The sequence below is a fragment of the Columba livia genome, chromosome 5 (genome assembly GCF_036013475.1).
Source record: "Columba livia isolate bColLiv1 breed racing homer chromosome 5, bColLiv1.pat.W.v2, whole genome shotgun sequence".
Lineage (NCBI taxonomy): Eukaryota > Metazoa > Chordata > Aves > Columbiformes > Columbidae > Columba > Columba livia.
In genome coordinates, this window is record NC_088606.1 from 16,388,025 (window position 1) to 16,402,110 (window position 14,086).

At 43.7% G+C, this 14,086-nt stretch overlaps 1 protein-coding gene across 1 annotated transcript; it reads left to right on the forward strand.

The window, feature by feature from the left end:
• Positions 1-9,945: 9,945 nt before the first annotated feature.
• GSC (goosecoid homeobox) lies at positions 9,946-11,812 on the forward strand. The gene is made up of 3 exons (XM_065063573.1): positions 9,946-10,608; positions 10,792-11,051; positions 11,495-11,812. Exons 1-3 carry the CDS (start codon positions 10,278-10,280, stop codon positions 11,645-11,647), a joined length of 744 nt encoding a protein of 247 aa, XP_064919645.1. The 5' UTR covers positions 9,946-10,277; the 3' UTR covers positions 11,648-11,812.
• The last annotated feature ends 2,274 nt before the right edge of the window (positions 11,813-14,086 follow it).

Consider the following 14,086-nt stretch of genomic DNA (forward strand, 5'->3'; position numbering starts at 1 on the left):
CTTTTTGCCTGAAATATAATGATCTCTTCTCTATGTATGTTTATATGTGTTTATATATTAAAGCCCTATGTTGGAAGGCATGAATGTTCAATGTGTTTTTCTTCCCTGACCTGAACAGCTTTTACTGCCCCTTACTCTACTCTACTCTACTGTTTATACAGTGCCACATAGCAATGAGTGTTTTTAATAGAAAAAAATGAGATTTGTTTCTGGTAGTACATATCTTTTCTTATCAATGTATGCATCACTATGCAGCATGCAGCCAAGTGCCAAAACAACAGACTCTCCCTGTACTTTTATTTTCCTTCAAACTGTAAGAGGAAGGCTTGATTAAAATCCCACGAAATGAACATTGTAAATGACACATCAGAGAAAACCATGTGTTTTGCCAGTCAGGCTTCAGAGGGTTTTAAAACAGCCCTCAGTTTCAAGTGATAGGTAGACTTTATGTCCTGTGGTTCTTTCTTTTTATGGATAGCATCTTTATTATTGCAGTCACTCTCAGCACAGAATTGTTCCATGTTCAATAAACAGGCAGAAAATTAAGCCGCAGGTTCAGAATTAATGGTGTTAAATTTGTAATTGCTAGATTTTCTTATCTGGATTTTCACAGAGAAAAAATACCATTTCAATGAAGAATGATTTCAGAATTAATGTATTGGTCAAATTGCTGTGCATAGACCTAACTCCTGGATTGCCTGAGAAGACTGAATGCTTTGGTTTTCCTCCCTGAGACTTCTTTTTTGATACTTCACAACACGAAACACAAGTAAATGTGGTATATAGTCCAGAAAAATAAGACGCAATCTGAAGACTGTTTGTATATCACTCTCTTTGAGAAGGGAGCAAGCCAATGGCATGCTAACCTAACGTTTGTGTTAACCACAGCCAGTTGCGAAGTCAAGGCACTCTGTGTACAAGAAAGTCAGAATTCTTTCAACATAGCTCTTTTGAGAGCTTGATGTTCATGCTTAAATCATCTTAGAATTAAGAATCCAGTTGTTGGGGCCAGAGTAGAGGCTAGGGAATATTTGTACAAAAAGTTCTCTGGTTTCCATGGGTTGTGCTAATGTTTCAACACGGGCCAGTCTCCTTTTGCTAAATTAGGGCAGGCTGAGGTTAGGAAAACCTAAAATTAGTGGGATTTAAACTCTAATTGCTAGGCTAAAGCATTAAACATCTGGTGACTGATGCCTTAAGAGGTCTTCGTAAAGAAAATATTGTACAATCAAAGAAAATCAAAACAGTGCACTACCTGCTTTGGACAGGCTGAGGATATGTATATTGGATTTTTTTTTTTCTGTTTCAAAGGTTCTGGAAGTTCCTCCAAACTTTTAAAAGATTTTTTTATAATGTATACTACAAAATGTTTATACACTAGAACTTCACATAACACCCATCCTGGGTTTTGCAATGCCTCAAGTATGCAAGCAGATAACTGTTCAGATAGATGCCCAAATTAGCAATGAAAATAGGTAGACATTGCTGTCATCAACTGCTCTTTCAAACCCATCTCCATGCCCTGTTCAAAACAGCAAATTTTGTAATGAGCATGAAATTCAAAGGTCTGGAGCAGCAAAATTCAAGTACAGACAGTGATCGTGACAGCTGCTACTGGGCTAAAATTTGGAGTTCTGCAAAGACCTGGAGTCTCAGTAAGACCTTTTCTGCCAAACTGATGCCTTTCTTTATCTTTAGGTCATTTCTGAACATGAAGTGGTAAAAGCCCACAGCTTTAAGATAAGCCTGTTTTGTGAATGAAACTAGGGGCTTTCTTCAGGAGCAAGCAGAAAGGTGGGGTATAGATCTGCAACTCACTGTCTTCTGCAGGTGCTCGTGGTACAGGTGACATGATGGCTGAAAAACTCAAGGTACTCTCAGTACAAAAAGCTCTTCCATGTGCAGATTTTGTGTAGACCAAGGGTATTTATAAATTCACATTCTTTGTGCACTAACTTTCTTAGTTAGACCTGTCCCAAAATGCCTTGTGACCACTGGATTTTCTCAATGTGGTAGCCCATGCATACTTGCTACCCTGAAAGTTAAAGCATAGTAAAGAATTGGCCCAAGAAATGTAGATATCCATCTGTCAAAGTTTACAGTGTATTTAATCCTCAAATGAATTGCTGATGTATGTAGATGTAACCGCTGCAAGAGGCAAAGTGAGGAGTCATTATTTCCTGTCTCTGAGTGTACTTTAAGGGTGGCAAAAGTCATGTAATGATTCATCCCCACTTTTGAAACCATGTTATGCCACGTCAGCACATAAACAAGGAAGATATTATTGACAAAAAATCTGGAAAAGGAACTATCCCTGACTTATGGCTGCTGTGTCACGTTCTCAGCTCAGTTCCTGCTCCAGAATTATGTCTAACTACACACCACAATGACCTCCTGAAACAGGCAATGGGCCCAGACCATGATCTTGCATATCTTACTAAAACTTTGGAATAAATCCATCAAGAAAACTCCAGGCTTACATTATCATAAAAGAACAGAGTTTTGTTCCAAACCAAAAGGTTGAAGATTGGATTGCATGGGAGCAGTGCATAAGAAGTAGAAAGAAAGATGAAATCAAAGGGGAAAGTGTCTTATCTTCAAGACAGCTGCAAATGAGTAAACACTGACATAATATTCTTGATTCATGGAAGCAGATGACATAGTTGTTGCATCAGAATATTATGTAGTCCCAAATTATAAAAATTCCTTATCTCATTAGATGAGATTCAAAGTATAAAAAGTATAAGTTGCAAATTATCAACTATAGGTGAACATATATTGCAGGACTTTAAAAAATCTAGTCCTGTTTGAGGATGGTTAATAAGGAAGGGAATAGCCATAAATTAATCCAGATTTTAAGACAATGGTATCTAATTTTAAAGTTTTCTGATGATTTTCAGAAAGGTATCAAAACTCTGAAGTGTGCCAACATTACAAATTAAAACGGCTTTAGAAATAGTAAAAAGAAGAAAACCCAAGCTTTATAATACCATATAAACATAGCTTTTTACTTCTATTCTCTAGTGGTTTGGGTCTTGCCTTCAATCCCACAAATGACCTTTACTGTAAATAAGCTGTTGTTTTTTCCCATAATGCATAAATTAGAACTCAAATAGGGACACAGTTGACTGACAGTGATATGGTTTAATCTAGAGGTCTATATTAAGGTTGAGAGCATTAGTAGGTAAAAATAATAATTCTCCCACCTTCACTGCTTCACTGGATGATCCTATTTTATCTGTCTAGTGTAAGCACTGTTCACTGAAACTGATTATAGTGATATTATTCATTTCACTACTGCAAAATACCATCTAGCCAGGCTAGTGATTTTGTAATTCCTCTGGCATATTTGCTTGGCTTTCTTTAAATCCATTACCCTTCATTATATATTTCTCTACTATGATTATCCATTTTTTTTTACTTTTGACCTTCATTTTTAATATAATTTCCTGTATTTTTAAAAAACTGTAAACTTTCATGATATGTATCTGGCACACTTCACTCCAAAAAAGTCTACTAGGTTTCAGTCATATGGTTTTTGGGAATGATAACGTGACTTTTAGCTGGAAGATCCATCTCTCTGTTTCAGTTCCAATAAAAAATCAGTGGCAATTACCAGACAGACTTCCATAGGTGTGGGATTTGGCCCCAGTTCTAGTTCCACTAGAGTAAAAGTTGTTAGATTATATTGCAGTGATATTCATAAACTCTAGAGCTCCTAAAACACTCATAGAAGTTACAAAAATATATCATGTGTATGTTACAGAAAACAAGGCAATATCTGTCTATTGTACAACTGACTTATTTGTTTTTAAAGCTGACTTTGTTGCTCTAACTCCCTAGAAAAGCATTTTGAGGCTCTTCACATTACAAATAAAGGGCTACTCTGAGTGTAATCTCCCAGGCCCTTTTCAGAGAAAGGAGAGGTTCTGCTGGCATTAAGTATGTACAGTTGATACTACAAAGAAGAGCTTTAGCCAATGTAATAATACATGTGTAGAATGAGAAGTGCTGACCACACACAATTTCTGTTGACTTGATTTGTAGCTGTATGTGCTCAGGATCTCTTGTGGTTTAAAATCCAGTGTGCTACATAAGGATCCAAAAACTTAGTTCACTCATTAGAAACAGGCAAATCAACAACAGAGGTCTTATGTTTGCTTTACGTTTGTAAATTGGGAAAGCAGTCTTTTGCCCCCTTTTTTTTTTTTTATCTTTTTAATTACTGTACTTATATTTGTATAAAGCCTGGCATAGAAAGAGATCTAATAACATAACTATGCTTAAGATGAGCACACTTTATGCACACTGTATGTAGGGATTAGACATACATATATATCTACCTATGTACTGTTATATGTGACTGTGTGTATAGCATGGGGAAAGATAACTACTCATCCTTACAGAGAAAAATTGAAGTACTAAAAGTTAGCGTGAAGCCACCTTGTTATGGAAGCTTGTAACCACACCGGTACAGCATGATTCAGTTTGGAGGAGAAATTTTGGCAATAGAGAGTCACTTCTAAAACATGGCTCGGTCAGGTGTGTGCAGCAGACTTGTGCCATGTCACATCCCTTGGCATGAAACTTTTTCTTAATGTAGATGTCCAGATCATCCCATTTTACTGAGCTTAAATACATTTGATCATGACATCTTTGAGTAAAGTATCTCACTCAAACTACATTTGATGGAAAGCAAAATTGCCAGGTAACAGGGCATCCTGCTCACTCCTGCAAGGACCGGATGTGTTTTCCCACTGTCCCCTTGAGAAGATACATTATTTTAAAAGATTCTTCTTTGCAACGATCTGCATAGTTTAGATGTAGAATCTTCTGTTTAGAGTAAAAATCTTTTTCCTGCTGTATCATTAACATTATACCTTTTTGTTTACTAAGTGTGTTGTGTATTGGAATACATGAGAAACCTGCAAAAAACCCAGTCTTTTGCCTTTGTTCGCATTCATGGAAACCTTTAAGAGATTCTACTTCCTTCATGAGATTACATCACAACAGACTGAATTAATATCAGCTTTAAAATTGCTATAGCATCTGAATTGTCTGCAACAGAATGTGTCTATGTTGACTCATTACAAAATCACCTCCAACCACTAACAAAAGGGGCAGTGTATCTTGAGAACTCTGTGTATGACAAACTGACACATACAATAAATATGTATGTTACTACAGTAACAGATTGAAATTATATAGTTCATTTAAACTTTTTTCCAACTTCAGCTTAGTCCCAGCTAAAGTACACAGGAAATAAACATATTGAGCTGTCTGGCACCAGGCAACTATCCAGGTCCTGCTCTGTCTAGCACTGGGCTAGTCTTATCCATCCAATCAACATTAGGAGGTTTATTTGTGTGGGACAGATATACTAGCAATAAATGGATTTATTCAGTAGCTTGGTGGATTTATGCACACTATTTTTACGGGCTGTATCCTGAAGCACTTAGCAAGTTCTATTCTCCTCCTCGCAAGAAAAACAAAACAAAACAAAACACCACAAACCCTCAAACAAACAAACAAACAGACCGCACAAACAAAAACATGAACAAAAAGCACACACACCCCCCCCCCAAAAAAAAACCCCACACCCCAACAACAAAACCCAAAACAACAACGCAAAACAAAACCAACTAAGCAAAAAAAAACCACCCCCAAACAAAAAAATTCACGAATTGAACACTAATTGAAGCCACCGATATGTTTGCTGGAGCAAAAACTGCAAGACCTAGGAACTGGTGAAATGCAAGTGAACATGCAGCTAGCTAAGTGGCAGTTCAAAGGGCTGTGGTATATTTATATACATTTTAGTTAATAATCCATATATAGAAGTCCGTTTAAATTTTTACAGACCAAATAGTCTGTAAAAGAGAAACAACTCATAGAATTCAGAAAGGATATCTGGGTTTTCTTTATCACACCTATTTGTACTTCAGGCACATTTTGTTCTAAGGCATTAATTTGACATGCAAGTCAGGTCTGTGCTACGTTGAAGTCTGTTTTTACCGATTCGTCTGTTGTTTTTTAGAAAGCAAGACAGAATTCTCTTTAGTGCTGTGGTTTATCCATTTCAATCAGATAGCGAGTGGCCCATTCTCACCTCATTTGCAGTTTTTAATTCCAATTGGACATTGCTTTTGAAATGTCCCTTCTCTTTTCCTTCTTTATGCTGCCACTTGAAAGTTGAAATGTAGCAAGAATGTAATGTTAGGTGCCAGTTTTCTGAATTACAGGGTGACTGCTTTAGCTGATCCCCAAAAGCAAGTGTCTTTTTATACCGCATAAAAGGCTGAAATGTTTACATATCAAAAGGCTATAGGCCAATTTCTGTCAAAATTATACATGAAGTTAAGCAGTACAAGCAATTTATTTAAACACTAGTCATTGTAGAAAAATTCAAAACCATATGCTCTTTTAGCAGTTTTTCACAAATGCATTTGACCCATGACTTGGCAAGACATGCATGCTTCATAATTTACTCTAAATTTCAAATCCCCTTGACATTTAAATAAAAGATCTTCATTAATAAAGTTTATATGAATGAAAACTTTAGAAGCTGATATTGTTAGAAGGAAGCTTTAGAAAAAAACGCGTTTCTGCCTCGTTTTCAAATGACTGACTTTCCTAATCAGTTCAAGACGAGTTTATTCTGGGAACAAATTACCGTAATTTCGCATTGTATGATTGTTTTGTGTGTGTGTGAAGTAATGATGCAATCAATTTGAAACAAACTCGAGGAACGTGAAGCGTGATGGCATCTGGACGTGAGAGATGTGCTGCGAAGCGTCGTTTCCGACTGGGTTTAGCGGCCGGCGATTCACCAAAAAACTTTTATTCATTCCAACCTGATCCTCGCCTGGGGTCGGGCGGGATCTTCGGCCGGGGACCTGCAGTCCAAAGGCGGCCCCGGCAGGGGGGGCAGGGGGTGAATCCCCTGGGTCACCCCCTCCGGAGGCTCCGGCCCCCGCCCGCGGCAGCCCCGGGTGCCGCTCCCGCCGCCAGGCCGGGCAGAGCCAGCACCGGGGAGGCGGTGTATATTGCATCCCCGGAATTATTCCTTAATACCTTGAAATAAAAAAAACGGCCGACTTCTCAACAAGCGCATTTTCATAGGCTTGTGTATGGTGATTGCTTTGTATGAAATCGTGTTTGGGTAATAATGTTGAAAATCAGTGCAGTGTTTACTTTATTTCATACCTAACAGCTTCTTCTGCCCGGTGCTATACTCCTCTTTAGATCTGTCTTTCAACCCATGCTGTGACTACCCTCCAGTAACAAACAATTGCTTAGCAACACTATGCAGCACAATTTGCTTGCGTTTCATTTGTTATTACAATTTCATCCCGACATTGTGTGACAACTGATTGTTTATTTAACGCTATTTTACGTTTGCAAAGTTAGCGAAGGGCGGACGTGAAATGAGAAACTCCGAGAGGAGGTTTTGCGAAGCGGGTATCAAAACTGGGAGTTTCACTGCAAGACTTCTAAGATTAAAACAAAACAAAAAAGAACTTCCCCATGGGGATGACGAGTTATTTATAAAAATAATCTCTGAATTCGGAAGAAAGGTAAGCTTTGCAGTGTGGTGGATCATCCTTCAGCAGTGCCTCCTCGATCGAAAACCTCGTTGGAAAGCTCACACAGCCCAAACGGCGTGTATCCCGCCGGTGCCGCGGCTGCCCCCGGGGGTGCCGCAGACCCCCTGATGCCCACCCGTGTCCCGTGGTGCTGCTTTCACTTGGAAGAAGCTGGGTAGGCGCGAAGATGAAATCTTGCTGCAAGTGATACTGAGCACACAATAAATTGGCCCCGGCTGCCGATACACCCCCTGCGGGCCTCCTCCGCATGAGCGGGACTTCAGCAGGGTTACTCGGTTCCCCAAGGGACGGCAATTGGGGGTCAAAGCGCTGTCCTCGCCGCCCGCCTTCCACCCGCGGCCCGAGCTCCACGGAGCCCCGCGGGGAGACCTGTCCTGAGCATCCGGTCCCGCAGAGCCGCGGCCCGGGTCGGACTGAAGGGCCATCGCCACGGACATCCCCAGGGCACCCGTGGAGGAGATATTCCCCTTCTTGCTGGTGAGAAAGTTGGTCGTGCCCCAGAGCTCGGCACTCCCTCGGGCCTGGCTCTCCCGGGGGCTCCCAGCACGTCTGGCCCGCAGCCCCGCTCATGGCCAGGGGTTGCAAAGGCCGCCGGGGAGATGCTCCGCGCATTGCAGCAGAGCCGCTGAGGACGTGAACGAGCATCCCGATGGCGGAATTAAGCAGCGCGCTGCTCTGCATGCGGCGTGACCAAGCTGCACCCAGGGATTTTCTTGCCAAAAAAAACCCCACCAATCCAGCCAAAAACTCACTCCCGAACGCAACCCCAAACAAGCAAATAGACAATAAAATTAAAAAAAAAAAAATTAAGAAACCCTCCAACACAGCAGAAGAAAAATCCCAAAACTAACAACAACAACAAAAAAATCCCTCTGTCAAATAGTTTCACTTTACATCAAATTTGCAAAATTTGTAAGAAGTTCAGGTCTAAATGTTAAACGTAGTAAGAAACTGATCGGCAAATAAACAGGAGACTATGCTAATAATTAGTATCAATAAAATGAGAACTAAGTCCTGCCGTTCTTTTTCTTTAACCTTCATACGAGTCTTTTGCTAGAAATAGGGTTTTGGTTTAGACCACTCTCAGATGCGGTTTTAAATCCTGAAATATCGAGGAAAGGAAGGATAAAGTGCGAATAAGCGCTAACGAGAATATTCTTTGTTGAGGAAAAATAATGTGTTCCTCGTAAACGGACCCTAATGGCTTGTTTTCATTTCATGCGTACAATTTCCTACCTTCTTTGATGGAGGGTTGATGGGGTAAATAGTCTAATCTTATTCAGTTCACCTCCTGTGGATTCCCAGTGACAGTCGTGACAGACGAAGTATTCTGCAAATCACAAGAGCCAGCTACCAAGACAGCCAAACGTCTTAATAGGAAGAGTTTTAAGGACTTAAAACTGCTCCGTTTTAATTCGCGGAACATGCAAAATATAAAGTTCTCCGTATCACTGCAACTCTATAGGCTTTGTTTTCTAAGCTGGGAAATGAACACTTCTTCCTTAAAAAAAAAAAAAAACAAAACGGCACCAGAATGGGTCAGAAGCAAATCGGAACACCTACTAAACGCGGGGATTTGAGATGGCACGGGTCTTTACTATTCCCACTTCTTGGCTTGTTTAAAAATAAAAAATGATACCTATCTGAATCTGTAAAAAACAACAAAAAAAAAGTTTACAAGGTTCACGCGTCCTAGTTCCGCCAGGTGACCTAGGAGAAGAGAAAAAAAAGTTCATTTACTGAGTGAACACGTTGTTACTTCACTGCACAAAGCTTAAATCAGAGGAACGTACACTCCTCAATTCCTCTTCAGTTCTTCGAGCCGGGGGACGCAAAATTCGAACCCTCCTACAGAAACACTTGGAGGGGGAATTGCGTGGTTGCATCGCAGTTTATTTATTTTTAAAGTGCTTCTTAAGCAATTCGAAGCATAAATAATGAATCTGCGCTTCAGACAGAGGAAATCGCACCCACTAATGTGAACTAACATGAACAAAGTAGGTGCATAATAGACAAGACTAGGAGCTGCTAACCACTTCTGCACAATGGCATTAATAAGATTAACCTGGGCAATTAGACGGTGCAACAGAGATCAAGCCTAAATCTGGGGCCTTTCAAAAAAGGCCACTAATGGAAAGGATTACGTTAATTTCATTAATTCTCAATACACAGAGCCGGGCTCCTTTCACTCCTTTGTGTAACTCCCACCTCTTCCCCACCAAAAAGAGGGAGAAAAAAAAAATCAAATCTGGTTTTGTTTGTCATCTGCATATTACCAGGAACTAAATCCAGGATGACGTCGCCTGAGTATAAAAAAGGGAAGAGGTTCAGATGGATTATACTCCAAGCAGCCCTCTGGGTTGAGATCAGTAAACAGGCGAGAGTTGAGGGGGGAAAGTTCCCGGGGTGGATCCTGCGCGCACACACACACACACACATGCACACGCACAGGCACACACGCACACTCTGCCCGCAAGCTGCCCTCGGAAAAAGCTCCGCTATTTTCTCTCCGATCTCTTTTTAAAATTTCTCCGAAAAGTTTCGATTTCGTGTCTCTCCAGCCTTCAACCCCCCCCCCCGCCCCCAGCCACCAGCACCACCGCCTACCCTCCCTCCTTCCCTCCCTCCCCCGGCCGTTCCCCGCCGCCCTGCCCCGGCACGGTTTGGGGCATGCCTGTGAGCATGTTCAGCATCGACAATATCCTGGCGGCCAGACCTCGCTGCAAGGACTCGGTGCTGCTGCCCCCGAGCGCCGCGCCCGTCGTCTTCCCCAGCCTCCACGGGGACTCGCTCTACGGCAGCGCCTCCGACTACGGCGGATTTTACTCCCGGGCGGTGGCACCCGCCTCCGCGCTGCCGCCGGCGGTCACCGGATCTCGGCTGGGCTACAACAACTACTACTACGGGCAGCTGCATGTACCGGCGTCCCCCGTGGGCCCTTCGTGTTGCGGGGCCGTTCCGCCCCTGGGCGCCCAGCAGTGCTCCTGCGTCCCCCCCGCAGGTAAGGCGGCCCCGGGTACAGCGGGACGGGGCGGACGGGCTTTCTTTGTTCCCGCAGCCGCGGGCCAGTAGGGGTGGTGGGGAGCTGGCGGCCCGCAGGAGCGCTGAGGGGGACATTTTATCGGGGTGGGGGGAGCAGTGATCTCATGCAAAGCCTGTCGTCGTCTCGTCTGTCTGTCCGTAGGTTACGAGGGCACTGGGTCAGTCCTGATGTCCCCTGTTCCCCATCAGATGTTGCCCTACATGAACGTGGGCACTTTGTCCCGGACGGAGCTGCAGCTACTGAACCAGCTGCACTGCAGGCGAAAAAGACGGCACCGGACTATCTTCACTGACGAGCAGCTGGAAGCGCTGGAAAACCTCTTCCAGGAAACGAAATACCCAGACGTGGGCACCAGAGAACAGCTGGCCAGAAGGGTGCACTTAAGAGAGGAAAAAGTAGAGGTATTTTGCGTTCCTTTTCCCCTTTCTACCTTGTCCTTTTCGCATTTAAACGCACTAAGACTGGAGGTACCTCGGTGCGGCCCCAGCCCTGCTGCGCGAGCAGCGGCGAGCTGGCGGCGGGGACAGTAACAGGTTTGCGGGGCATGAGGGGAAGTTTTTAAAATATTACTTCCAAGCGCCCTTCTGGGGGCGGCTGGCCGAGCCGATCACACGGCTGTGAGCGAAGTGTCGAGACGTGGTCCTGTCTCCTGACCGCGCTCAGCCTTTCCCATCCGAGCGGCAGCTTTTCCTCCGCCTCCCTCGGCCCTAGCGCGGCCGCAGCAAATCGGCCCCGTCGCGGCGGCAAGCGGCTGCGGGCGAGGCAGGGCAGAGGTCAATCTGCGGGTTTGAGTAATTTTATTTTTATTTTTTTCCCCTAATAATTTAATTTCTTAACGTAACAGGTTTGGTTCAAAAACCGCCGGGCAAAGTGGAGGAGGCAAAAGCGATCATCTTCGGAGGAGTCAGAAAACGCACAAAAATGGAATAAAGCGTCTAAAACGTCTCCGGAGAAGAGACAAGAGGACGGGAAAAGCGACTTGGACTCTGACAGCTGATATCTTGCAGGGGGGGATATTTCCCGTGGACTGTCGGATACGCTCCAGAGGATGCTACTAATCTTGCACAAGATCTGCCTTGTTGGAGGGGGAAAATATCTGTATATAATGTACGATGCCCCGAGTTGATTTCGTGTAAATAAAATGTGTTGCGGAGGTGTTGCACAGGTAGACGGCAGCGCGTTTGTTCACCCGGCAGGGCGAGGAGAGGGAAGACGAGAGCGCTAGAGCCCCGCTCCCCGGGGACCACGGGCGGCCTTGCCGGCCCAGTTACTTATTTAACGAGGCTTCGCGTAGTTAGGGAGCAAGCGGAGGGCACCGCTCTGTCAGCCGGGCCCGTTGTTCACCCGCTCGCCGCGGGGCCGAACGGAGATGGTGGATTTTTCACCCCGAAGGAACGCGGCGGCCGCCCGGCCAGACCGGTGCTGTCCCCGCCGGCAGCGTCCGCGCCAGGCCCGCTGAGGACGAGCCCGACGGCGGATTGCCGGGTTGCCCGGCTGCCGCGGCCGGCAGCGAACCTCCCTGCTCCTCCCGGAGCCGCTCGCTGGGCCGCCCGTGGCGATACCGATTTGTCGACCCCGCGTCCAAACGCTTCTCCCCGCCGGGAGTGTCGCTGGGCAGCCCCCGCCCCGCTGCTCCTGCCGTCCCGCCGGCCCAGCCCAACCGGAAGCGATGCCCTTGGGGAATATTTGTAGGTAAAGCAAGCCTGGCCTCGCACGTGTTGCTGTCTTGTTTTCCTGCGCTTCTCTATCAGCAGTTATGCCCTCTTGAGTTTCCAAAGTGTTTGTCGTTGATCCCCGTTTAGAAAAGCTGTCTCGCTATATCGGTGTTTAAAATTGCTGTTAATAAGTTTCAGCTATTATCAGATGAATTGCGCGTAAGGGGAGATACGAGCCCTCGTGTACTGCTCCTGGTGATGTTTCACAAGAAGTTGCTAATGGATGTTTTGTCCCATTTGAGACAGCACCTTTAAAATTAGGAAAGCAATGACAGCCTGGGGTATTTTACTTTTCCCTCTTTGAGGGCCTCGTGAAAGAGAAGTCTAATTCCCTCTCTAAATTTCACATACATCTTCCTTACGCTTTTTTTCTGTGACTTCCCAACTCCTAGTGCTTGTCCCTTCAGAGCAGAACCATGGCAGTCTCCTCGTGTCGTCTTGTTTAGAAAGACCTTTCCCTTTCCTTGTGTACAGATTGTCTAGAAATTTAAAACAAATGACGTGAAGGTGTAGAACTAATGCAGATAACCTCTGGCTGAAATCTTCATGCTGTGCCTTTTACTCAGAAACTAAATGGTAGTGAGCTGATTTTCCTTCATCGTGGCCAATGCCTAAACCCACATTTATCTATTCAGCTTGTCTAGCCTTGACAAGAAATTGTTTATACAATTATTTATACGAATGTGCTCACCATTGCTTCCAGTGAGACTAGAAAGAGTCACCGGCTGTGTTGCTGCTTCTTATGATTTTCCTTCCTTTTCTGTTATACCCAGCTTTTTGTGGGTATTGTAGTATGGTACATATTTCAGGTGTTAGCAACAGGGCAAATCTCAGTACCTGTCTGCTCAGATAACCCTTCCTAATGTAGCCCTCATGGATGTGCTGTCTCTCCCTGAGCAATCTTTCACCGTACCAAAATGTAGGAACAGATGCCATGGAAGAAATTAAACGTGGTTTAGCATGAGGCAGTCCTTTAGGGGGCTTATGGTTTCATAGCTAATGCTCTCAGAAAGAGAGCAAGAAATTTAGCTTCTAGTTCCTTATCACAGCAAAGGAGGAAGGGGAAAAGCAAATTTCTCAATGGATTCTTCTCCTTCTTCTTCTTCAATATATATGTAATGGTTTGGCTCTACAGAGCTATTGCATTTTGGAGATGTTACCCTATTGCTATGGGTGCAGATCTGATCTCTCTAAACTGTACTGAATTACAACCCAGCAGAACTGAAAATTACTTTTCAAATTACTGAAAATCAGTTTCCAAAATAAGTGTTTTGTTATGTTATATGCAGGAAGTCTCACTGAGTGGATTTTTAATGCCACCCCCTCTGCATTTGAGCATTATTAGTTTTTAAAGTGCATACTTGATTTGAAAATAAAAGCTGGGTCTAAGGATACTATTACTCAGGATTTAGCAAATGCTTATACATTTTCTCAACTTCCCATGTATAAATATCCTTACTACTGCGCTGGAAGCTTGGTAGTTTTTTGTTTTGTTTTGTTTTGTTTTGCATTTTTGTGTGTGGAGTGGTAATTTTGGAAGTCACTATTAAGGATTTTAGCCTGCTTAGCTGAATATGGGAGTTAAACTGGATCTGGGTTTGCAAGGGGTGGGCTTTAAATATGTTTTTGATAGCAAATACTACTTACTTAAGGTTGTAGTCTACATCTTTAGAGATTTTTAGAACTTTCCAAAGGGAGCAAGGTGCTCGAGAACCGTGGAA

What these genes read in the sequence shown, in the direction of transcription:
- GSC (XM_065063573.1), top strand. Translation starts at nt 10,278, where the DNA reads ATGCCTGTGAGCATGTTCAGCATCGACAATATCCTGGCGGCCAGACCT. An exon ending in CTCCTGCGTCCCCCCCGCAG is followed by an intron (nt 10,609 to 10,791) that starts GTAAGGCGGCCC and finishes GTCTGTCCGTAG; the next exon opens with GTTACGAGGGCACTGGGTCA. An exon ending in TAAGAGAGGAAAAAGTAGAG is followed by an intron (nt 11,052 to 11,494) that starts GTATTTTGCGTT and finishes TTAACGTAACAG; the next exon opens with GTTTGGTTCAAAAACCGCCG.